Below are 26,998 nucleotides of genomic sequence, written 5' to 3' on the forward strand. Positions count from 1 at the left end.
TAATGGACTGTAATAAAATAAACTGCGTCCTATCAGCAAGAAGGATCATATCATCAGATTTGTAATGCATTTTATTACAGAACATACAATATCAGAATTTTTAAGTGCAGTATAAGGGGAAGTAATTTATGACATGGTTAAAGTGGATATGTATTATACAATCACAAATGCACTGATAGTTTCCCTTCTCTCAAACAGCAAGATATCAATGTTTCTTTCTTAAAACCATCTTATTTCCCCCTAAACCACAGGGTAAATTTCCACATTTTGCATTGTATTAGTCTATGCTGCATCTTTTTAGACAAAGAGTAGCTTGCAGAGCATTCCTTCCTTCTGAGGAACATATACCTTTGGCAGGTGTTAATACTCCAGTAATGGTGCAAGCATGGTTCAAATACCCAGGAGCTAGAGCTTCCCTATATTTTTCTAGACTAACTCTGTACAGCATTAAGTTAGATTCTAAACCAGGAGCTCCTAAATTTCATCTGGCACTTCAGAATAAGTGTTAATGGGTATAATTGTGCTTCTGCTAAAAACCACTAGGAGTCTTCCCAAAACTTACATTAGGAATGGGAATAGGACACCGGACAGGAGTCTAGTATAGCTGAGGTATCTGTGATTTTCCTCCTTCAGAAATCAAATGCCCCATTATCTATTTCACTAAATGGAAGCTGAGTCTAATAGCGCTTATCCAGTGGAATAATGCATCCATTCCCTTATTTAAGGAGACCAGACCAAGGAAGAGGCCTGAAGCAGCGCTGTATGTGAGAAGGGAGGGATGCAGTGTGTGCTCCTTGGTGCCATGGTCTCACTGCCCACACTTGCACAGGGTGTGGGATGCAGAACTGCTGCAACTGTTATTCCACCCTATTCCCCCCCTCAGCCATTTTGTTTACATGTACCCCCCAAAACTTGTCTTCTATTATATGAACTTTGCATTGTTATCACATTCCGATCACTCTTGCAGTCACTGAAATCTTTCTGTCATTCCAGGCTGGTCAGATCACCTGGGAAATGGGAGGAACAGCTGCTGTGGGATAGGAGCTGCAGGCCATGCCCTCCGTCCCCTCTCACTACAGCCACCCGCCGAGCAGCGGTACCATGGCAGCCCCAGCAGCCTGCACAGCTTCCCACAGCCTGCTCCACAGGGAAAATCACAGGCAGAGCTGTGTTGTTCAAAGATAAGCTTTAGTACGGATGAGGCAGATGGTTTGGACTGCTGAGGCAGATGGTTTGGACTGCAAGCCCACTACTTCACTGCTCCTTGAAGATGAGATGTGGCCTGTGGTTTGCCACTAGACTTTCTACAAAGCTGGCCCTATCCAAATAAAATGTTTCTCCCACCGCAAACTTCCAATGAAATTCACTCATGGCATTTTCTAACTACCATTGCCATCTTTTGGAGTTTTCCTTTGTGTAGTGGACTCTGAAGAAAGTCAGGAAGGAAAAGGGGAGGTGAGGACAGAGAGAACATGCAAAGTCTGCTCTGCCTCCCGCTAGAAGCTGACATTACAGCAGCCTGCTCTCTCTTTGCTCTGCTGTTACAAGTTTACAGTAGAGATCCTTGGTTCAGTCCAGCTGGTGACTATATTATTTATACTCAACGTGGACAACGCTGACTACATCATGATAGCTGTTTTTCATTCACATACATGCCAGGGTAGTAAAATTGATATGGAACCAACCCAGAATGATGGGGAAATTCCTACAAATGTCACGTTGGGTGCCAGTTACAAATGATTTCCAGAAGAGCTGGAAATTGCAGAGTGTAAGGATAATTTTTTGTCTTTTTTGGTATTTATTCAAGTGCAAAACATGTGGACTCTTGCCTGAATTCTTTTCCCTGTCCAGATTTCAACCAACCAATTAACATTTCTCAGATAGTTCTAATAGTTGGATCTCTGCTGATTGTGGGATTTTTATTTTAAACAATATTTAATTTAGACTGGACTACATTTTTTCATGTTACTGATGGCTAAAAATATTTTCCCTGTTACCCAGTAAAAACACAGCCGAGCTTCAGTTCTAGTTTCAAAATTATGTATATGCGTACATAGGTATGTATGTATTAGTTGGTGAGGAATTAATTTGTTGAACGGTGAGGGTCAGGGCTACACCAGCAGCTGAAATGTGTTATTTATCAGCAGATCATTACAGTCAGCACTGCACAGCATGTGAACTTCCTCACACCACTCTGCCAAAGCTCCCCGCCTGGCTGACCTGCCTGCTGACTTGAGCTTCAAGGAGCTTCCAGTCTCCATCTGGGGATTCAGTCTCACTGCACTGCTTGTGCCTATGTGATAGCCCAACTTTTCCTCTCCCTCGGCCCCAGTGCAGGAAAATAAAACCCAAAAGGCCTGACTTGGAGACAAAGTTTCTCCACAGACAGCTCTGCTCTCTCCCACTGGTTTGAGTGGGAGAAGGCCAGGGTGTGACTGCCATCCCCTCATTTTATTTTGCCAATAATATAAGTTTCTCAGCACACAACTGTACAGATCTTCTGTAAGTTGTAATACCTGTAAATTGAAAAATTAATGTGTCCAGGCAGTGACTGTCATTTATAAATATTCCAATAGAGGGGATCTATAGGAGGGAAAAAAATTAATTGATTTGCTTTGAACATCTGGGTTATTTTAATGCCAAGGGGTTCAAAAATTAACCTACTTTAAAATAGTGCATTTTCCCATCTTGTGTCCCCTGGTTTTTTCTTATCCCATCTTTAAGAATTTTTCAGGCAATGAGGACATCTGAAATTTTTAAACTCAGAGATGTCCAGAAAACAGAAAGTCCTTGTCCATTTTAGTCCATCTCCTTATTAGAACAGGTTTCCTAAAATACCACCCAATGAGTATACAGAGATATTTTAAAAGGCCCTAAAACCTTATTTATACTCAGAATTTTATGTTGGAGTTTGAGCTTTCACAGGGAATTAGAGTTGTCATTTGATTAGCACTAAATGACATATCCAGGTTATACAGAAAGAGCTGTGCCTCTCTCCAGGAGGTGAAGACCATCCTGGCTCTGCTACCATACCTAATTGTAGAGGGTAGAGTTCAACTGAGCAAATGGAGGTACCAGGAAACTTTAAAATTCAATACACAGACACACTGGGGTGGCTATTTATACAGCGGAGACAGCGCTCAGACTGGATTTAGCTCTGAACATTTTATGAGACAAGTACTTTCCAGTCTGAGATGGTCAGACTACTTCAAAGAGATCTGCAAAAGGCAGCTAAGGAGAATAAGCACATCAATATTTTATGTCAGACTGCACGTGTGAAATGTGAAGTAAAAGGGTCTGCAACCCTCCTTGGAAGAATTTTAGGGACTTACAAACTGAAAAGATTAAAAACAATGATTTGAGAGTATAAAACAACAAAAACGTTTCTGTTCTTTGGGGAATGTAGTAGCCAAGGAAAGGCAAGCAGAGCTACTCAGAGAAGCCAAAGCAAGACTGCGTGTTAAGTTAATGTGAGGTGGATGAATAAGAGATACCAAGAAGATCAAAATGCCAGTTTTGTCAATCAGGAATTGCTCAAGACAGCCAGTGTTAAAAAGGCAGGAATCACGTTCTCACTGCTTCTTCCTTGACCTCAAAAGTTTCATTGATCTGCTGATTAACCTCAACACGTAACAACCTCGGAATAACACATGTAAAGAACGTAGCTCTCACAGTGCTCAGACTTGTATCGCACCATCCTTTTATGCCTGTTCAGGAGATAGAAAGCAAAAATATATTGGAGACTTCCTTCAACACTACAGAACAGAGCTTGGCAACAAGAACATCTCAGACACTGACTTGATCTGAGAGCCTTTCAGCTTATAAAATTAATAATAGTAATAATTTGCTAAATAACAATAATTTGCTAATAATATTAGCAAATAATAATCATAAATAAAAATGAAAAAGTATGCTAGTAAGCAGTGGTCATCTGAATAAAGCCAAAGAAACTGTAGATCCAAACCGAAGCACCGACAGAAATACAGCCACCATTGTAGTGAGTGGTCTCCTTATAGCAGCTAACAAACAACAAAAAGGCAGGAGAAGAAGAAATGGTAGCATTTGGAAGTAAAACTCTGCTCTTATGCGTTCTTGAGTGATGCTGCAGTTACTCTCATTTTAGAGGGACTCATCTGAATTCAAGGTTTTCCCAAGAGGAGGGTTGATTATACAATGATGGAGCCTTTTCAGTCCTAGCGTCCCTTAGAGATACTTAGTACATGCATTGAAAACCAATGTCTTGTGTCTTGCTCTGTACTAACGAAGATTATATTTGTTTCAGCAATGTGCTTCTCCCTGATGTTTTAAAAATAATATTAATTTGCAGCTGATTAAAAAAAATCATCCTCAGTGAGATCCCCCTGCAGATCAGGTCTGCATTTCTTTTGCTATTCCTCCTGGGTCCAGGCAGACACATTAGTGAAACAACTGGATCGTACATTAAGTGGAGAAGATTCAGAGATTGGTGCTTTTGATGGATATACAGACTAGATAAACATGAGTCTGAGAGCTCAGTACCTTCCACTGAGAATATCCTACTTCTGTGGCCTAGAATTTTAAATGTGCACCAAAGACTTCTCACGAAACCACCTAACAAGATGTCAAGCACTTCTGCATTAAGAAAGTGAGACTGCCAAAACTCTAGCACGACACAGTTTTCTAAAATAAATTCACTGAAATCAGTACCTGCATATGCTTCCAGAGGCAAAGAGCAGACTAGAAGTAGTATGAAGCCTGCTTTATTGTGTATTACTGAATTTTTTAGGTGGTATTATATATGAGATGTGGTTAGGACGCTCTGGCTGGTTTTTTAGCCAGCCTTTTAAACAAACATGACAAGCTGCTATGCTTTGCTTGCTGGGGGCTTCCCTACCTACTACAGGTTCCTGAATGAGTATCTTCTGAAGAGGCAGGGAATGAGGATGTAGCTCTGCAGCGGTACTGCACACATGTGAAACTACAGCTTCCTGAAGCCATGGTACTTACCTGTGCTTCTGCTGCTCTAAATACTTTTGTACACCGTATTTCATTTCGAGACACCCTATGTGCTTTTCAGGCTTGATACGCTACATTACAGATGTCTAAGAAATATGAAGTTGCAATGCAATCTCTATGGAATAATTGGCTGTTAAATATTTCTCAAATAAGGTCTTGTGCTGGTGAACAGGAATCTTGGCCACTGACTCAGCATCCAGTATGAATTCAAATGCCATCCTTATGTGCTTTTTAATGCAAAACAGCCACACGGAGTTTTGCATGCTGCTGTCATTTCAGAATACTTTCTCTTGGTCTGTTTATATATTTAACCTAAACACAGTCTCAGATCTCATGCTGTGGGAACTAAGTGGCCATGTCCTTGGCCATTACTAAAGCCATTATTAAAGATTTTACCAGTTGCAAATCCTGTTGTGATTTCCTAGGAAAGGGAAACTGAAAATGTTGTTTGAGATAACAAGTAGAGGATTTAAACTACAAACTTCCCATAGACTTGCAAGAAGTGCAAACACTAATCATAGTGAATCAAACCCTAAAATCATTCTTCTTTAGGTGCTGTGACATGTAGATAAATATATTCATAAACTTAGTAAAAGAAACTAAAAAAAAGCCTGGTTCTCGTGCTAAAGTCTACCAAATGTACCCATTGTGACACAAAAAAAAGCAGATTAACTTTCATCAAAAGTGACACAGACGAGTTATTCTTGGATATCGTTATGTCTGCTACATCCAACAATTAGTTCAGTGAATTCAGTTTACAAGTCACATAAAGTACATCTGCTGGCAACATGAGATTTACACCTGTGATGAATAGCTCACGTTGCTAATTATAGAAAAAATGGGCACAGTGTCCTTGCAATAAAGTCTTGGTTAAAATATGAAAGGAACAGATTATTCCCTACCTTCTCAGCATCTTGCTCAAAAAGCCGGAGTTGAAAGCACTGGTCCAGTTTCAGCTTGCGGACATGCCACATCTGATGCAAGTGTTGCCGGGTAGAATGCAGCTTGTCTAAAAGGCTGGTGATCTTTGGCACAAGACTTTGAAAATCTGCACTTCCAGGGATGCAGTTCCTACCAGAAAAGCCATCACTGCATCTTATGCATTGTAATAACCTCTGACCCTCACGATCCAGTTCTTCCACAGGAGCTTTAATCACTTTTTTCTTAAGCTGCGTGTGCTCATCAATCAGCCTCCTTGAGCCCTCAACATCAACTGGAAACTCCTTCCTAGCCAACATTTCCTGGAGATCCTCCAGCCTTGATAATAAATGGATGGCACTGTTGAAAAACTCTTCCAGGGAGACGCGCAACTCTATCCATTCTTCGTGGTTGTAATCCAAGGATCCTTCAAACTCATCCGTCAGTTGAGAGGGATCTACGAGTTTTGCCAGGCCTTCAACAGATACCATACTTGTCTAAGGAAGGGAAAAGGACAGCATTTGAATCAGTGACTGTCTAATCAGAAATAACAGTGCAGTCCATAAATAGCATGAAGGGATTATTTTCCTCATCAATACATAATTGAAGGAACATTGTAAAAGATGCTGAGGACTATGTTTGATTTTGATGAATTAATGGGATTGAAAATTTTCTATTAATGGCACTGATTTCTTTATTTATAAAAAGAAATGACATTTGCTAGAATAATGTCTACCTTTTTCAGCTGGTCTGACTATCAAAACCAAATAATAATTATGCTTCTGCCATAGGTAACTTTAACCCAGTTGGACACTGAAGACTTCTCACTGCAGCTGTTGGACATCTGGACATTATTGTTCACTAAACAGATATATGGTATTACAGGGATTCTGCTACTCATGTTACACACAAGCTAGTGGCTCTACAGCAGCAGAAGTTTTAGGCATATGAACTGAAGCAGGTATTGTGACCTGCCAAAACAGAGAATACGCTGGTTTCTTCTTCCAGATTATTCCAGTTGGCTTTTGCCACAGGCAGATCTCTTTCATGTTAGTAATTTCTAATGCAATTAAGCCAAATCAATGCAAAAGTGAAATGGCATTGGAGTATTAACAATTAGAATTTATTGGTAATAGAAAGTATTGCTCATGAATCATACACAATCAATGAGAGATGATTTTAATTCATTCAGACTCAATAATCAGCGATAGAGAAATGCACTGGGTGCCTGGAAAGCGGAATACAGTTTAAGGACGCAACAACTGATAGCTGTTCCCATTTCTTTTAGACATTTATTTTTCTTCTGAAACGTGAGCATAGTGTTTCGTGTGTTACTAGAGATTTTCAGGGCCATCATGTTAACAACCAAGTTGGTGGCAGCCATTAAAGGTTTGTGATGCTCATCAGTGACTGCACATCTATCCCTTAAAGATCAGGCCTCTAAAGAATGTCAGAGTTTGCGCTCTTCAGAATTGGAGGTACCCAATAATCACAGCAATCTTGTAAAAGTCATCTACAAAGAAAAATACCTCAAGTCCTGTCCATTATCCTGAATTATGTCAAAAATAGCAGGCTGCTCATTGGTCTAAACTTAATAATAGGCTTTTCTTCCAATCTGCATCCATCTAAAAATATCAGGCATTCTGCAATGTATTAAAATTGGAATTGTATTGAACTTAGGCTCAGCAGAAAGATTATTTTAAAACTTTCTTGCAATGTTCCTTGCTTTAGGGAAGGGGGAGGACAGAAGAAAAAGCCAACAAGCAATGGGAAGGTAAGTATGTAGCTTCAGAGGGATTTCAAATTTCTAAACCTCTTGACCTGGACACTGACCCCTTGAAGATAATTCAATTTAGAGTTTAACTGCCTGTCAAGAAAAGACTTCTCTTCATGGCTAATACCTGGGCATTTCCCCTGCAGTGTGTCAAGCTAATGCAAGCACTGCTCTTATCAGGAAGAGAATTTGACATGATGATATAGCAGAAAGGCTTTTCATTTCATGAATTCTACAGCAAATTTCTTTATTCAGATTTGTTTCTTTAAGGAGTTCTTGAAACACTCCTGAAAACAACCTTAGTTAGGCAGGTAGGTGATAAGACAAAGTAACTGTCTCCCTGGTATGATCCGTCTTTCTTTTAGAAATCACTTTAAAAAGCACTGCCCACATTTAAACCCTTTCATCAGAAGAAAGAAAATAATCTTGAAGGTACCTCTGAATTAATGCTAACTAAGCTGCCTGGTCCATTCCTCAAAGTGACAGGAAGCTTTGGAGTCCACATACGTCAACCAACCCCTTTTTTTTCCTCTCTTTTCTTTGTGTGATCATCTGTGGGCATGTTTCACTCTCTGGACTGTGACACAGAACCATTCTGCCAGAGTCTCACAACAGAAAATCCAGATCATTAGCCTCCACTAAGGGTCATACACTGCCCTGGCACATGCATAATGCTTCCATTAAGCTCAAAAGCAGAATCTGGCCTTAAAACTGACACTGGTTAACGCTGAGTTTGTAGATTGGGTAATTCAACAGAAATTTCGATTGCCTTCCACTGCAGTCTGTTTCTGCCAAGGACCTCGTGTTTGATCACAGCTGTGGGAAATCACCATGATGGTTCAGTGCAGAGAGGGTACCTGCATGCTGCCCCACATAAATCAAATAAATGTGAGTCATATTGATCTGCGATGCTTCTTTGATATTCACCATTCTTTTTATGAGAGAGCATGAGCTGCCCCAGAGCCTGAGCCTACTTATAAGCTGCAGCAGCCACAAGAATCCTTTAAAACAGAAGTTCCTGGATTGTGGTGTGTATGTTGCAGGAGGTCTACTGTACAGTGGACCACAGCTTAAGAAATCTTTTTAAAATCATAGAATTGAAGGACTCTGAGTGTCTGCAGGTGGTCCAATAGGCAGCAAAAGCACTGATTCTCCTCCTCCGGTCAAAAAATTTGTGAATCATTACAGACACCCATGTAAACAGCCAGGCAAACAGACTAAGGCTCAAAGGCACACACACAAAATGAAAATACCCTTAATGTGTGCCAGCATGTACAGCAAATGAGTCCAGAGCTTTTAACACAATACAAACCCAGAGCTGTGACTATGAAGAATAGCTTGACAGCAGTTTACTCTTCACTATCATCATACCAACTCCACACAATAAAAAAAATAAGTCAAGCCTCCAGAAGTATTAATTCATTTTAAAACCAAACATCCCCAAAATAGAAATTTGATCTCTGTTACTTTACTTCTAAGTTTTGAAGCCTTAGGAAGACATCGCTTTTGTTTACTAAAGCACTGGAGGATTGAAATTCAGTGTTGGATATACACGCATAAGCTGTGTTTTCTTGGGCTACTATGGGATTGCCCGTTAGTGTCCATATATATTTCAAACAGAAGCTCCCCATCCCCCAAAGCTATTCTATTACTAGTCTCTGCACAAGTATCCTTCTGCTCCACATTCTTCTATACCTACACATCTCCTTTCTCCTCCCCACCAGCCTGATCCCTGTCATTCCCCACAGGCAGCATTGCCAATCTCATTGCACTGCGATGGCAGCCACTTCTGCCAGGAGTGGTGATTTCAGTAAGTGTAAGGAATCTCTGGAGGTGTCATAAACCTACAGTGAAGGCAGCCTTGCTTTCAAAGGCACATAGGGAATAGCAAGTGGAAGTTATTTTGATGTCTGAGTCCTCATAGGTAGCCAAGGAAGGTGGCTTTTTACATTGGTGACACTTAAACAAAGCAAAATTTATGAGTTCACTGGGGTTTGTGAGACAGAGGGAAAAAATGTACAAATACTTAAATTGTGATAATAATGTAAAAGTTTGTTAATGCTTAATGGCAATCTAGTTGCCTATTGCAATTCAAGGGTGCTTTTAAGAGAAGGTTGAAAATAAGGACATATTTATATCACACTGACTTAAACAGATCTTAAATGTATACTTAAATATAGTCTTCCATTGCAGTCAACATTAAGAACTATAGCCAAATTCTCTTCTGATTTCCAGACGTGCAAAATCTGAGTATCTCTCTGAAATTAATGGCTTGGTAAGTAAGACAGCCAACAATAGAATTGTTTCTTAGCAAAGTGAAAAAAAACAAACAAACAAACAACGCATGACTAACTTATGGCTGGGCATGATTGATGTATGAGCACTTCAGGCACCTGAGCCTTTGCACCAAAGTGCACTAAGAGAACACAACTGGTTTGTCTTCACCAATGACAAAGTTAGTAAAATTGTCTTTAATTATGCAGTTGTTGTATATTGGTTACTTCTCAAAGAACCTGCCTGAGGCACCTTATCATTAACGCTAGTTGTTAATGTTACCCCTGAACTGTAAATCTCAATTAAATTAAAGAGGTGACAATATATAGATAAATTTAGTACAAATGTCTTTTATAAAAAGAAGCCACTACCTGAATTTGGGTAGAGGTCAACTAACAAACCCATATATTAGCATCTATAGAACTTTGTCTTTAGTATATTGACTGATTTGGTGTTTTTTTTTTTCTAAAAGAAACAAAAGAAAGACTGAATGCAACACCATCAAAAGTAAATACCACAAAAAAACCCTCACCGAAGTAAACTATGTACGTGAACCTCTGAGATGAAACATGCATCCCATTCCACCAGTGTGCTCAGAAGGCAACCTGATGCCAGAGCATAAGCCCACTCCTGCAAAGCGTGGGCTGGACTGTCTACCAGTCCTCACATGTCTTTTTTTTCTCTCACAGGGCTTGGGACTTTATTTTCCCCCTAAAGAAAACTTCTTATCAGAGATAATGCTTTACCATACATCCCTCCAGTGGTTCTCACCTCAAAGATGAACTTGGAACTGCCAAAGTTTGTTTTCTGCTTCTGCCAGAAATTATCAGGTTTTATAATCAGGGCAACATGAATTTCGGCAGGAAAGGCTTCTTGAAGGGTCTTTAGGAGAGGCTTGATCAAATCCCATTTGGATCCCCGCATATCGATAATAACAGTGAATCCTCGTTTACAAACATCTTCGCTGTAGGAATAAAAGTATATCAAGATAATTAATATTTTGGACAGTCACACTGAGACTTAACTTTTATTGCTATCACTCAGTGCTTCAGAGCAAAGCAAGGAATCATATACTGCAAAATAAAAGGCAAAAATAGTATAACAGAAAGTCTATATGAAAGGCTAGGTGAGTTTTACCATAGTCTAATTTACATGAATACTCAAATGTATACATTACAGTTTAATCTCTAATTTCCCAAATACACGTCATTGAAGTTTTCACTGAATACATACTTTCACACAATTGAAAACAGAATCAAATATATCTGCATAGACTCTATATACGTGTACATACAACAGATTCTGCTTTCAACGTGTTGAATTCAACCCACAACCAAAGCCCACAGGCAGGGTCCTGTGCCTTAACATTGCTGGCAACTCATCAATTCAGGTGCCTTCATTTTTAGAGGCCCCTTTAAGGGCTTTTTAAAAAGTGTCATTTCCAGAAAAGTGCCTGGCAATCATTCCCTGAAAGGAAGGTCCTTGTGGCTCAGCCTGTGCACTGTTAAAATTTCGTCCCTTTTCCCTCCTGATTGATCTTCCAAATGTTGCATGATCTTTTTAAGTCTGCAGTCATACTTTTCTGCCAGCCCGCGCTCCTCCCTTCTCCAAAGTTCAAGACGGATATCTGGCTTGGTTGTTGGCAATGCACGGGGACTGAGAGCACCACAGCATCAGCTGGCAAACATGCCTTCCCTTGTTTATCAGAAGTGAAGAGAAAGAATAAAAGAACATGTTGATTCAAGTCAAATCCAGGCAGCTTTCAGCATAGTTTTTCCAGGGACATGGTATTGCTCCTCAGAAAAAGGTGTATGACTCAAAAGCGTCATCCTCCATCTGCAGGATCTCCAAACATTTTACCTGCTGTAGGTGACCCTGCTCTGGCAGGGGGGTTAGACTAGATGATCTCCAGAGGTCCCTTCCAACCCTGACCATTCTGTGATTCTGTGATTTGATGTGATCTGGGACATGTCTACTCCTCTGACTGATGAGCTGACATATCTGCCATGCATGGCGTTGAAGCCTGAGAGCTCTGGTGTCTGCTTTAGGCCTCAAGCACTTACATAAAATGTGAAATTCCCCATCCCCAGTAATATTATAGGTATGGTAATGAGTAAAATTCATTGCACTAAAAATGTCAGAATGGTGTACTTGCTGATCTAATATATATATATATATATATATTTTTTTAAGGTGGAATGGAGTTCACAGCCTTCTCCACAGAATGAGAAGCTGCTGGAAGAAAGGAAGTGTAGAAGAAAGGAAGATGAAAACAGAAAGAACAGTTGAGAAACAAGAGAAACACGAACGTATTTTCTATAATGAACATAACTGTGAGGTACAGAACAAGACATCCTCTTTAATACATGAATATAGCCCCTGACCTTTCTGCATACTGGCCATCAACATAAAAAGGATCAATACTGTAGACATAGAATCATAGAATGATATAGGTTTGAAGGGACCTTAAAGATGCCTTCCAGGGAAGTTCCAACCCCCCTGCCATGGGCAGGGACACCTCCCACTACACCAGATTTCTCAAAGCCCCATCCGGCCTGGCCTTGAACACCTTCAGGAATGGGGCATCTACTACTTCTCTGGACAACCTGTTCCCGTATTTCACCACCCTCAGCATGAAAACTTTCTTCCTGATATCTAATCTAAATCTACTCTCTTCCAGTTTGAAGCCATTACCCTTTGTCTTATCACTACATACCTTCGCGAAAGGCGTATGTAAGGCAGTTTAAACTAGCAAGTTTTGATATCACTGGAATGAATCTTGAATCTTATGCTGATGACAGATTTTAAGTATGGTTATAATGAAGAAATTGTAAGACTCTGTTTAGCCTCCACACGTATACACTCAGTGCACAAACACGCAGGATGATTTTCACTATATCACTCTAAATCCTTAAAGCATTCTTTCTGGTAATGAGATACAACCTACATATCTCATTGAAAACAACTCTGTAAAGCTTACAACTAGGTTTCAGGGCTGGAATAAGGCCAGCGGTATCCTTCATAGGAGGCACACTGGATAAACGTATGTAACTTAAAAATAAAAGTCCTTGGTGACCTTACCAGATTTGTGCACAGATGGACCACCCCACGACAAAGAGGATTTTGCCATGTTAATAGAGTTCACTAACTTGTACTGTCTCAACATATTGCCAGGAAGGAGCAGTCAAAGCCAACAAGGCTGGTCCTCTGCCTTAACATTATTGGCACCTCCAGAGCACACTGCATACAACAGTCAGTGCAAAGAAAAACTAAGGAGACCAGGCACTTCCAAACACTGTCACATATATAGATCTTTTTATTCTCCTTTTACCTACTGCTGAAAGGTCAGACATCTGATCCTTCCATAACTAATGCCAAAAAAGACTGTAAAAGAAGCTTTGTTGGTGGTGCTACTGCCTCTTGCCCTTTGGAATGAGAGCTGAGACAAAGAATCAAATCAGAAAGGGATGAATAGAAGGGGGTTTGTGTTTTGGTTTGTTTTTTTTTTTCTTATTGCAAAGCTTTATGGAGTCTTCAGTAACTTCTGCCAAGTCACCAATCCCTGTTACGCTGAACCGACTTTTCTAAGGATTGATTTTTCTTCAAACACTTGACAGAGATCCAGGAGCCACCTGGGCACACAGAGAGCCCCAACAGCAGACATAGGAACAGGTAAGTACAATCTATCTTTTCTTGTATAAATAAATAATTAAAAACCCTTCCCCACAACCACAGCAAGGCATAACCAATATTAACTTCATTCAAGCTCCCCATGGCTGCTGCCAACCTGACAACTTACCAGATCTGATCTAAAACAATAACTTAATTTAATACTTACTGATGAACAACAGAAAAAGCTGTTCCAGTAAGTGTAACAGGAATATCCTGAGGGACCAAAGTGTTCCATTTATGAACCTGAACTAAAGTCTTAGACCCAAACAGCCCCCCGATTTGACCCTGTGCCCAACTTTAGAGCGTAGGCAATGTGATACCATGTTAACAGCCATGATTACATACCACCGTGACTGGAAGTTCAGCCTGTAGATAGATATTCCAGATAGGGAACCAAGAGATGTAACTCTGGGATAGATCCTCTGTATACTGAAGTTTTATAGCCTTCCTGGACCTTGGAGGTGCAGAGAAGCAGCGGAAGGAGCAGACGGTACTGCCACCCATTCCCATCAGCATACCATGCCTAAGCACACGTGTGAAAAACACCCCACAACACACTAAATCCCTACTTTCAGGGGGTTTGAGACTTCATGGTATGTTTTCAGTGGAAGAAGAAAGGGTAACGATTACCCAGCCCTTTCTGGTGGGCACAGGAGAACAGTCACCGACCCTGAGGGACAGGCTGGGACTTCAGGCCACAACTAGGGGTCAGGATGGTTCCTGATTCTTATCCTGGAAGACGCAATAGGCAGTCATTCCCTACCAGCACCATCCAAACCCCTTGTAACTAGACCAAATTTTCAACAAGCTTATTACATTTTCAAGTATGAAACTGCTAGGATGCAGGGATGGAGAAGGAAGAAAAGAAGGAGAAGAATATTCGTAGATTTCTTAGGTCCAAAACACAACAAGTAACAACTATTTCACTAATAATACAAAACTCAATACAATGCTCTTAATTTCCCTAGTTGAATCATAGAATCATAGAACAGTTTGGGTTGGAAGGCACCTTTAGAGGTCATCTAGTCCAACCTCCCCCTGCAATAAGCAGGGACATCTTCCACTAGATGAGGTTGCTCAGAGCCCCGTCCAACCTGACCTTGAATGTTTCCAGGGATGGGGCATCTACCACCTCTCTGGGCAACCTGGGCCAGTGCTTCACCACTGCCATTGTAAAAAATTTCTTCCTTATCTCTAGTCTAAATCTACCCTCTTTTAGTTTAAAACCATTACCCCTTGTCCTATCCTAACAGGCCCCACTAAAAAGTCTGTCCCCATCTTTCCTGTCGGCCCCCTTTAAGTACTGAAAGGCTGCAGTAAGGTGTCCCTTTGATTGGTCACATGTAAGTTCCTGTATGAAATAAAACAAGTGAAAAGATGGGTAGCCCCTTTTCAAATATAGTGCAGATACTGTACATATGGATGGTATTTCACATTTTGAGCGAATTTAAGTCTGTTTCAAGAACCTTGCTCACAGTCTTGCAGAAGCGGCTCTGCTTGCAATTTTTTCTTTAATGAGATGAATGGTACTAACCTGTAATAAGACCTGTGAGTCTGTAGTCTCATCTACAGAATTTGATCTCCTCGGCAGAGTGATAATTCCACAGGCCCTTCTCTGACTCTTTGCACAGAATTAGCACCTGATTTCTAAACCTGCTTGTCAAAACCTATTATTTAACAGTGTTTAAAAAGTTGCAAGCCAGAAAGCTGTCCGCTCGTTATTTCTACTTTCAGTTGTGGAGGTGTGGAGAGGGCTGCCTTTGAGAGCACTTAGGCTATACAAGCAGGCAGCTGGATACTCATCAGATACTAATATCTCAGAGAAAGGAGAAGGAGATAAGAAAATTATTTAGATTGTAAGCTCTTCAGGACAGGGACCATCTGCCATGCTGTGTTTGTCTAAGGAGCCTGCCTTGGTGGAGGTCTCCAAGTACCTATACTCATAATGCAGTCGTCAGCTGTCTAGAATGAATGCCAAAAAATTACCCTTCAGGAAACTATAGATGCAAATCCAAAGAATTAAAAATAATGAGTAGTAACAGTCTGCAAAAACACAACTGAACACGTATGTGAAAGTACAAAAGGCTTACATAACTGTGGGGACATCCCATAGGTAATTTAGTTAAAAAAAAAAAAAAAAGGGCCAACATTTAAGTTGCAACATCCAAATACTTCCTACTTAACTAGTGATAGGGTACTAAAAAAGTTGGCCTTGTGTAGACATAATGAAGCACCCATAAACTCTGGTGAGTCAGAGCAATCTGTGAACATTTGTCATCTTTGACAGTCAGTCGTTTTTCTTCAGTTACCTCAACGTGTATTGAGGAAATGACCCTAAGTTCCTTTTGAATGGTCTAGCCATGCTTATTAAATTTATTGTTTAAAAGCAACAACTCAAACCCTTCTCAGCTTAGCAATTGATCGGGAAAAGCATCAGTAGCAATCAAGCTTCCTCCACACTGTCTGAGCAAGACATGCCTTACCCCTGGCTCCCAAGACACTGCATCAATCCACATATCTATTATGCACAAGTAATCATTTTAGGATGGCAATTAATGTTGATTGTGGTGCTTAATTTTTTCCGGTATTGATATTTGACCAGAAACTGGAGAAAACACTCAGATCAAGGTATTTGGACAATCCATCAGCCTTTTGACTGTGCTCATCTGGACTAGATTTGCAACGGTGAGCACAAAATATTTGATAGTTGATATGTCATTTCAGTTGCTACACCGCTTTTAAGCAACGACAAAGACCAGCTTCTAAGTTTAATAAAAATACCCTGCAATATTTCTGAAAACAATACTTACAATCTGGATTAAAAAAAAAAAAAAAGCCTAAAATTGAAACTCAGAAGCAGATGTGATAATTTTGTCAAAATAAATGCCTCTATTTTGGTTTCTAGGGTACTTTCATAAGGTTATTTTCTCAAATTTCCTCTTTAATTCAGGCACACTCTAAATTGTATTTTCTTTGGCAAGATCTGGCTTGCTGGGTAACAAATGAATTTAAGGACTTCATGCTTTCTGATTAATCTTTCAAATACCTATCATTGATTATGTGTATTTTTCATCCTTACGGTTTGGCCAAAGCTTCTGGCATTTAGAAGCTTCAGCACTTGATTAGCTGAAATAACATAATATCTCCATTCCCATTTTGCAGTCATGAGTTAATGACAGAGAAGCACATCCAGCATGCCTGTTGGACCAGTAAAAGCACAGATCTGACATGTATGGCATCCCATTCAAAATATTTGTTAACAGTGAGAGCATGATCTCCTTTAAGAAGGGTCAGTGTAACCTTGTCAGGAGACACTCTCAGCATAACAAGTAGCTCTACAAGTATCAATTTGTAAGCACAAAATCTGCAGGAACTCAATTATTTTTGAGCTCACCATTCCTTTAACAAATGTGGCTGTAGTCAGCCAATTGATTCACAAACTGAGGGTGGAAAAGGGAGAGGAAAAGGAGAAAAATGGGTTTGTATAAGCCTCCAAGCACAGACTGTTATCCCAAAGGCCTCATATCATATGGAGGACAAAGTAACTCCCCTGCCTAGTTTCCATACCAAAATGTACCAAGGATCACTTCAATAATTTAGATGTTCATACTTTTTATCTATTGCATTTTTTTATTCATCTTGTCTGCGGTTTGTTTACTCAGCTTGAAAATGAAGCTAGATGGGGAGGTTTATAATCAGCATCACTTACTGAATTTCGTACTTTGACTCTACACTACCATGTCGAGCCCGAAGATCATCTCGTCAATAGAAATAGTCCATATTTGTTATATACTTTCCAATACATTTAGAGGACCAGATAAAGTCCTTCCTAATAGACCTGTTTGTCAAGCATTTTTATTTTCTGTCAAGCATGTCAATTTGTAAGTATTGTCAGCATTATTTATTAAAATATCTTACTCCATTTAATACTTCTCAGCAAAACGTACCTTGCTCATTATCCTAATTACCATTTATGTTCCTGAACTACACTGTCAATCTGAGTTGTCACCCACATCCCCTAGTGACTGCAGCTGTTTGGCATGATGGAGCAGTTGGTCTTCTCAAAGATCCCAGGACACATGTGACTGCTAATCCTCAAATCTCCCTCATGTGCTGGTGTATCAGTGACCAACGGAGGCAGTTAGTGATGCACATCCAAGAGCACCATTACTTTGGAATAATAATTCACAGAAAGTTCCCACCAGGGAATTTCAGCTACCTAAAAGACTGTAGGTAGACAGACTTTATCTTAAATTTTCCTTCTTATGTTTTCTAACTTGGTTTCACAATGCTTTTTTTGTAATTAGAGGAGAAACAATCATGCAGCCTCAATTTCCAACTGATCCGTTCTTCCTTACTCTGACCTAAATTTGTTTCTTCTCTTTCAGTGCTGAAAAGGAATCACTCATTCTCACTTTTCTTTTTTAAAAAGAGAAAGAAAGAAATCTAAGCCAGTTTCACGCTGGCTGGAGCTGGACATAAAGCAGTGATCTAGAGAAATTTCAGTGACGTGTTGTAAAAAGACTTGGAGCCAGTGAGGTCTGCTCAGAGACAAATCTCCTGTCTCTGCTTTCCAGCCACTGCTCTTAGGGGACATGAGGTGTGATTGCAAATGGCACAGGAATGCAAATGCGTGGGCTGCACAATGTCCACATTCAACCCCCGCCTCTGGCCCCACGTCAACAGGAGGGAACAGAAAGACAGAAAAAAATCCAAATATTTTTGGCAGAAGCTAACTGGTGCCAGAACGGGTGCTTCTGCTATTCTCAAGCAACTAAGTTTGGTATTAAATTTTAACTCTAAGAAAAATGGCTCTGAAGTCAAAGCAATTCCGCTCTAAAATGATGTAACCTAGGAAGAACTCAGACACCAGCTAGGTGTAACAAAACCTTTTCCCAATATGTAACCATGATCCTGTGAGGTCCTGAGAGTTGTTGTGAGAGGTGCAGGTCCCAGACAGTATCTTTGTTAGGATTCAGCAGGCTTGCGTTGGGCTGTCTTCTACCCAGGTGAAAATCCTGATCTACATCATTACACCTTGGACCAGAACTGGGACCCAGAGCTCTGCAGGCATTCATCCTCCTGTTTAATTGAGCAAATAAACACTATTTGAGAAGCTTCCTGTCTTCATTCAAATAGCAAAGATATGAAACACAGCTGTGTCCAAGAATGCATGATTGCAGCTGTTAAAGCCAAATCTGAAGGACGAATATTATAATTTTTCACATTCCTATTAAGTTTCTGCTGGTAAATGATGCCTTCATATAAACCCATTTACCCTCTTCTCCTTTTGTTGTTGCATGTCTACTATATTTGGATCAATATCTGGCAGGTCTTCCTTGAAACAGCTGCTGAGATAAATATGAAATTAATCAGGGCTTTGTTTTTGTTGAAGCAGGGCTACATTTAAAGATTTGTTACTACAACAACGAATTATTTGAACAGTAAGTACCATTCAACTATCTCTTGAGCATTTAAAGTCTTGTATTTGAGATGATTTAGCACAAACAAAACAAAACCGCTTTACTAAATGAAAATTATATGTTATTGACATTTGCTGGAAAAAATAAATATTAGAGTTGTGTTGAAATATAAACACACCATTCTTGAAAAGGTTTGGATGAGCAGAGGCTATTGAGAATATGTTTGGAGATTCAAATCCGTTGGATTCCAGGTGAGAAATAAATACACCTGGTTGTGCTTAGCACAGCCAAACTAGTAAGAATTAAAAAAGAAATATGTCTTTTTGCTTGCACTTTAAGCATTTTTTGTAGTTCAAGCAAGGAGACCATGAAGTCCATTTCATATGCAGTCGCTATAAAGTTTAGTCTGTGGTCAACGCTGCCAGATTTTCATCTGGGCAATGCCTCTTGGGACTCTTCGACGCGGGATCCTGATTTATCAGTTCAAGGCATCAGTGACTTAAAAAGTGAGTGAATGGAGCATGGTGAACAGCTCCAGGAATTCCAATCCTCATAGTAAAACACGGTCACCCCAGAGTGGAAAGTCTCCAGATTGCAAATACATACCTTTCATTGAAATGTGTTATGGGAGGCAGAGTTACCCGTAGTAGAAAGACCTTTTATAGCATAAATAAGCCTGCAAACATGTTCAGCTCATGCAAAGAATGATTAATGTAGGTTTAGACAATAGACAGCAGCACTTGGTGAAACCCAATATATGTCCAGATGCAGACACCATGCCAAATTCAGTCCTGATGTAAGCAGGTATAACCACTCTGGGACGAGCACATTTGATCCAGGGCTCAAGTGGGCTCGTAGATGCAGATAGGAAAAAATACTCTTCAAAGATGCTAAAATCACTTCTTCTAAGTAGTATTGACATTTCTTGCAGTAAGCATTCATCAGTTCTCATATGCCATTCCTGGCAGTACAGGAGAGCAATGTACATCCATGTACAGAAGAGTTGCAATTAAAATAAGGAACTGAGAAGGTGAGAAATTACACATTAATTCAAAATGTTTCATGATGAGTGCAGGTTCTTGTGAAAGTCTTTACTGAATTTAAAACAGTAATACTGTTACTGTGTTACTGTTACAGCAAAATACTCTCTTCAGGCCTTTTCAGATGAAATGTCTTTTTTTGTTTGTTCCTTTTTTTGATCAGGCAACATAAAAAAAAAAAAAAAACCTTTGAATTTTATCAGACCTTTTTTTAATATACCATTTTTTTAATTTTGATCAACATAATATTTTAGAGGTATATTTGCTGAGAAATTTCTGATGTTTCTGGATTTTTCCTCATTTAAAAATCTGCACTTCAAAATAGCAGATTCTTCCACAAAAAAGTAACTTAGCTTCTGCCAATTTGCAGTGCAGAGTTCAGCATGAGATTTGCTTTGCACTTTTTAGCTCCTAAGCAGAAGTGATATAACCATTCTTTGAGGCTTACAAGATTCTGGTCAGAGTCCACACACTTGTTTTATTTAAGGGCACTCACTGGAGTCAAGTGCATCTGTTAGGAGGAAAGGTTGAGTACTACACCCCAGAAACACTCTGTAGTCCCTGCAATGAGTCTGTTTTGCTAAGACACTACATGAGAATTTGAGTTCTCTTCAGGAGTGTATGTTTTAAAAGCTGATGCCCTCATTTTCCCCAGGTTGGACGATGGGGACTGACCGTGACTAATAAATCGGTAATACTTTTTTTTTTTTTTGAGCTCCACCCATAATAGAAACAAAGCGTGTCTCGGTAGGCACAACGATTTACCCAAAATAGTTCACTTATCAGATAGATACTTCCTGCCGTGCCAGGCTGGGTGAAGGACTGCCTGTGGCATTACATCCAGAAGGGCTTGCTCTGAAGCTACAGAATCAACATATACACTTGCAAAACCAACTTTTGTGTATTCCTTTACACGGCAGACTTTACTCATTCTTTCAAATAACTACTGTGATGGCATTGAGAGGAGAAAAAGTCCTTTCTACCGAGTCCTTAAGAGCCAGTGGATACTGATGTGCTGTTCACAATCCAGCTTCAAAACGTCTAGTTCACATCTGATTTTTCTGACTCTGTTTCCGAGCACGGCCACTCTCTCTTACTCTGCCAGGCAAGGCGGACTAAGCCTGACCAATGAAGCTACTTGATGTGAGGTATCCCTTATTATTTGTATGGAGACATAAATGTGTGATAGATCAAAATCACTGATGCTGACTGAGCACAAACATGTCGGTAACTCGGTATTTCAAAAGGAATAGAAGACCCAAAAGATACCATTGACACCCTGACTGAGAAAATTGGATCCAGAAAGCTTCTGGAGAGCAAAGATGAATCCACACTCAAATAATGGAACAAAAAATTGCCAATAACCATGCAGACCTCGACTGAGTCTCTGAGCTAACATTCTACCTGTCTTCCCAAGAGCACTTAAGGTTTTTCTCCAGTCTCAGATGCTCTCACCTTTGTAGGAGACTGAGCTTCTTGGATTCCAGTGTGCGGTCCCCTCAGCTTTCCAGTCCATCGTGCAAAGGCACTTTCCCACCCTGACGGCAACTCACACATTAGTGTCATGCCGACACAGTTTTAAGCTTGCTTCCCTTATGAACCTGAATTCCCATCGTGACCACTAATAATATCAGTTCTCCATCAGTACCTCTTCCCATCAATCACCACTAATTGGAAAAACCCAGAACAACTGTTTCAGCAAGTAAAGCAGGTTCAGATAAATGCTCCAAAAAGTAATTGCCTGGTTTCAACTGCCTACTCCCTTTCCCCTATTAGCTATACTGCTTCTTTATCAAAACCACAATAACGCTTCACTGGCAAGTCCACCTACAAGTGCCACGTGTGAACGTGCACCATCCTATTCATATCAGGAACTGCAGACCCCAGGCGGTGCTTTTCCTGCTGCCAGACCTGAAAATTATATCGACAAATTAATGTCTGCCCTGATAGGAACAACAGGAGTCCGAAACTTCTTAGAATTTTCTGTAGGTGCCAGCCAGCCCGTGGTAATAAAAATCACAGAGCAGATTCATGGAGCGCAACACCTAAGGATATTTGTCCAAATATTGAGTGGCTCATTTAGTCTGGAAGAGACAGATCAAAGATATGTCACAGGCCACATCTACTCCACCAGACTAAAGGGTTTCCTGCCTGTGAGTTAAACTAATGCACTATAAGATCCTGCATAGAAATGGGCCTAATGTGGCAGGTTTCGGCAGCAAGATGAACCACCATCATCACCCCCCCAGGAAACAACCGTTGAGAAACAACAGAAAGCATTTCACAGTCACCCTGCAAACCTCTAGCCGGTGCTCACATTGGACACATCACCCCGTGTAAGAGAAGACTGCTATGTATAATCCCTGATACTGATCTACCACAAACAACTGTAAGTGCCTTCCTTTCAATTATAGCTTCCCAATTTATTCATTTTTTAAAATGTGGCTGGACCAATGCAGTCCAGGGGATAAGACTGAGTCAGGCAAGCCTCTTTCTTGTTTCTGTGTTATATCTCAACTCTACCTCCATTTTTTTTCTATCTGTAAAATCAGTGTTACAGTGCTTTTCTTTATTGAGGCTAATGCATTCTTCCAATGGATGTATTATGTTTACCATGTTTTCAAACACGGGTAGGATACATAATTGCAGGAGAATTACAAATTGCAAATAGTCACAGCCGCTTCACGGTTAATTCACAAAAGCTTAAGAGATCACTTAATAATCTAAGCATGTGCTTATTTATCTACGCTGGGCTATATTCTCTGTTACACGTGTGCTGATTTTATATAGGGAGCATTTATTGCTCTATACATATGCTTATCTAATTGTACTGAATATGCGTGCTTTATTAAACTCATAAGTGAGCACTTTTATGGGTCTATGTGAAAGTAGAGCCCTTCATATTTTATTTATAAAGTGGGACAATAGAAATGCATTGACATAGAACATCCATTTAATTCAGAGGATTTAGGGTCGTCCCACAGATTTTGCTATTTTTTGCCAGAATCAAAGCTTTTGGGTTTTTTAATTAGATTTCCAGCCCATCTGCTTGCAAAGATAGCCTTGACAATATAAACTAATGCACATTTGTCTTGCTGAGTCCGCAGCCAGTGGAAAGAAACAATGAGACTAGGAGAACAGTGAACTTGCACCCTCCGTCTTATTGGGGTGTTAACTAAAAAGCTGATTCTGACTGCCTAAATACCAGGATTCTTAACTATTTCACTGCTGTTAATTTTGCCACCAAACCTGCTGATAAATTGTCAATGCTCTGAATTATTCATTTTGATGACAGTGCTGTACAATTCAGGCTGCTATTTAGGACCAGGCAAATACCTGGCCAAATATATAAGCCTCTAATTAAAATCAAGGATTTTGTTCCTTTTTTAATGCGTGGAGTAATAGCATTGATCACAGCACAACCAGACAACTAGTACCAGAAGCCTATAAGATAAGATTGCAAAACCACAATTATTTTGGATTTGATATAGAACCCACAGGAGCACTAACCTAATATATAATTTTAAGTGCTTTATGATATAAAACTAAGGAAAACAGATTAAAATCTCTGTTGCTATGACATGCTTTACAAACAGCATACAAAACATAGCTCAAATAGACTTTTTCCTATCACGTGAAAATAATAATAACAATAATAATAATAATAATAATAATAATAATAATAATAATAATAATAATAATGTACTGGTCTCTTATGACAATGGCACTATACCAATTCATAGGACTTCAATGCTAAAATCACCCACAAAACTAATGACTCTAAAAAGAACTGACTATTCCTGCATTTTCTGCAATTACTGATTCTAAACTTGAATAACTGTTTCAACCCCCTTTGATATAAGCTTTCCTAAAATCATAGAATCATAGAATCATAGAATGGTTTAGGCTGGAAAGGACCTTGAAGATCATCGAGTTCCAACCCCCCTGCCATAGGCAGGGACACCTCCCACTAGACCAGGTTGCCCAGGACCATGTCCAGCCTGGCCTTGAACACCTCCAGGGATGGGGCCTCAACAACCTCTCTGGGCAACCTGGGCCAGTGAAAATCATGAACAACATGTGTTTATGTCCAGCAAGCAAGTTCACACAGGTTGTCAATATCAGAAAATAAGGCAGAGTAAGTCTGAGTTTATGACTGTGGTTGCTGCCTGAATTGTCCCATTGTAGGGATGCTGCATGGATGCAGTCATATCCTGATACTGGGTTTCAAAAGGACGGCAATGTTCAATGACCACGCTTCTTTAACCCGATGGACTATCTGCTAAAAATATCTTCCATCTGGTTCCTGTTTGTATGCCTGTGCCTCACAATATAGGGAGTTTGATTAAGCAATTAAGATGCTGCATGAAGCACATGTTTATACTTGCTGGATTTGGATGGACTTACGCGTGCCCTTGACTGCTTTGCTGGAGGAGGATCACAGTACTTAACCAAAAATTAGTACAGGACCTGGGAAGTAGAAGCCTGCAGGCCAAGCAGGGCTTTTACTGCTCTGGTTGACCTTTTGCATGAATTTGCAATTTTATTTTAGTAAACTAATGTGTTAGCCTAAAAAAGTATTGATATCCTCCTTTCATTTGTGACTAAGAGTAGATATGGCGAATGCATATTTCCACCTTGATGAATCCAGCAATTTCCATAATGAATATATATCTTCGGTGTGTCATAAGATGTAAGAGAGTTGTGGAAAAGTCCTAGGCTCAGTGAATGGCTGCTGAGCCAGTTCCTCTCTAGTCTGTTATTTTGAGATACATTTCTTGCTTGATTCTGTTTGTAGAGCGGATATACATATATTTCCAGTATGTTCATATTCTGATGAAGTCATGTGTAGCCTGCAAGAACCAACTGATGAATCCTGTGATTTTCATAGGAGGTACTTATCAAAGGTAGGAAGAACTAATGGTTTGATAAATCAGTCCAGATCCACTTGTAAAATTACCTGATACTTTAATTTGTTTACAACTACTTTAAAATCCACCCCAAAAAATCCTGCCATATCATCTGGTGATAACGTCCTCTTTGCTCTTTTCTCTGCCTCATCTAACTAAAATAGTTAAAAAATTTAAGTTAAATTAAGTTAAATTAAGTTAAAATTAGCTTTGTTAGAACTTGACCAATATTTGAATCTATGTGATGCAAACCATGCCCTGTACGTTACTTTCAGCACTGGGAGAACAAACCTACATTATAAGAATACTGTCATAACCTGTTGTATCATCTATCACCCTGAAGGATCTTAAAGAGTGTTGCCATGAGTAATCAAGTGTTAAATAAAACAGGATTTAATATTACGTTTTAGAGTATTTCACTCAACAACAAAAGCAGAGGGAACTGCCTTTTTCTGTTGGACTTAGACAAAGAACAAAATATACCCCAGAAGATCTTTGACAATTTCCTTTGAAAAGGAACTTAATTCTTGGCCAAGAAAATGAGAAACATGAGAAGAAAAGCAAGGACTTAAAAGGCTATGTGCCAAAAAATGTTCACAGGTGCAGGAATTAGACTTTTAACAGAATCCCTAATTACACATCTGACTTTTGGCATCTTTTCAAGGCAGCATGAACACAGTTAAAGTTCTTCTGTGCATTCGTGTCCTCCCACAAAGAAGGCAAAAATGTGTTTTCATTTGTAAAAACAATAATAAGTCAATTACCTGTAAGTGGGCAAACTGAGCACAGTATGGGCAAGATGGACTTCAGCTTCTGGAAATACTGACTTGTCACCAATTTTAAAAGCCCAGAAATGGAGATTTCTATTGCTCCACTTTCTGTACCTTATTCAAACATGTCTGCTTTAATTTTCCAAGTGCCACTAGGAATGTACGAGATATATATTTTAACACGAGGACAATTAGCATCTTATTCACTAAGGCAAATATTTCTAAACCTAGTGTCAAAGTTAGAGCAGGTGAATCCTCAGGTGGCCTCTTTCTCAAAGGTACTGAGTTGATTTTATCTAATAAAAATGTATGCCTTATTCATATAATTAGTAGTGCCCAACAAGTCACCAGAAAAGTGCTGCTGATGCTAATATACCACAGATGAAATTTAACAGTCCATAAAACTACAGAGATGAAGTGTCCTACAGAATTCATTCCTAAATGAAAATCCCAGGAAACCTTTTTAGCTGATCCTATTTTCCTGTCACCTACCATATAGCACCTGACACTGCAAAATCATTGGGGTGGCTGTTCTGGAAATTAAGGAGAAACTGAGATTTCCAGTAAGCCTGGTAAGTGTGGAATGATATAATAGTTGAGTTCTGCCTTGTGAACGGAGAAGAAAGAAACGCTAAAAAACCCGCACATGTTGCTGGTGTATTTGATTCCTAGTCTAACAGTTCATTAACAAAGCAGAGCTTCCAGACATTCTTCCTATGGGTAAGATTGTCCGCTACTTTCCTATGTACCTGCTTTTCAATTAGATTTTGGAATGGAATCGCAGGTCCTACCCACAAATCTCCAGTGGGAAGCAAAATCTAAATTAATCTGTGAACCCAGAGATGTTTGCTTCTCCAGATGCAGTTTCTGAACTAAATTATAAATGTTGTAGAAACAGAAGAATGGAGAAATAAGGGGACATAACCACAAAATTGGATGTGATTAATCAGCATTTTAAGAGTTCAATCCTGTCTTGTGAATGGGCGAAAAAGCGGTCTTAAAGAAAAAGAACGTATTGCTTACTCGATTAATTCTTAGACTAACAGTTTATTAGCAAGGCAACATTTCCAGCCATTCTTCCTATGCATAAGATCACCCATTAGCTTGTCAGGTACCTGCTTTTTATTTAGATTCTGATTCGGAATTACAGTTCTTTTGTAAATTCTTCTTCTACTCCCTGGACTTCCTGCATGGTAAAATGGTACGTTTGTGATGAGATGCT

The 26,998-nt window shown here is 39.7% G+C and overlaps 1 protein-coding gene across 4 annotated transcripts in view; it reads right to left on the minus strand.

Moving 5' to 3' along the window:
* Positions 1–26,998, minus strand: part of KALRN (kalirin RhoGEF kinase) — a gene marked incomplete at its 5' end in the record, with an annotated part of 529,922 nt that overhangs the window by 313,273 nt on the left and 189,651 nt on the right. For all 4 annotated transcript variants that reach the window (XM_082483615.1, XM_082483616.1, XM_082483614.1 and 1 more), the window contains 2 exons: positions 5,898–6,410; positions 10,733–10,925. In XM_082483615.1, coding sequence (XP_082339741.1) covers positions 5,898–6,410; positions 10,733–10,925 — 706 coding nt within the window. The remainder of the gene's footprint in view (positions 1–5,897; positions 6,411–10,732; positions 10,926–26,998) is intronic.

The sequence above is a fragment of the Vanellus vanellus genome (assembly GCF_965231255.1).
Source record: "Vanellus vanellus genome assembly, chromosome: 5".
Taxonomy (NCBI): Eukaryota; Metazoa; Chordata; class Aves; order Charadriiformes; family Charadriidae; genus Vanellus; species Vanellus vanellus.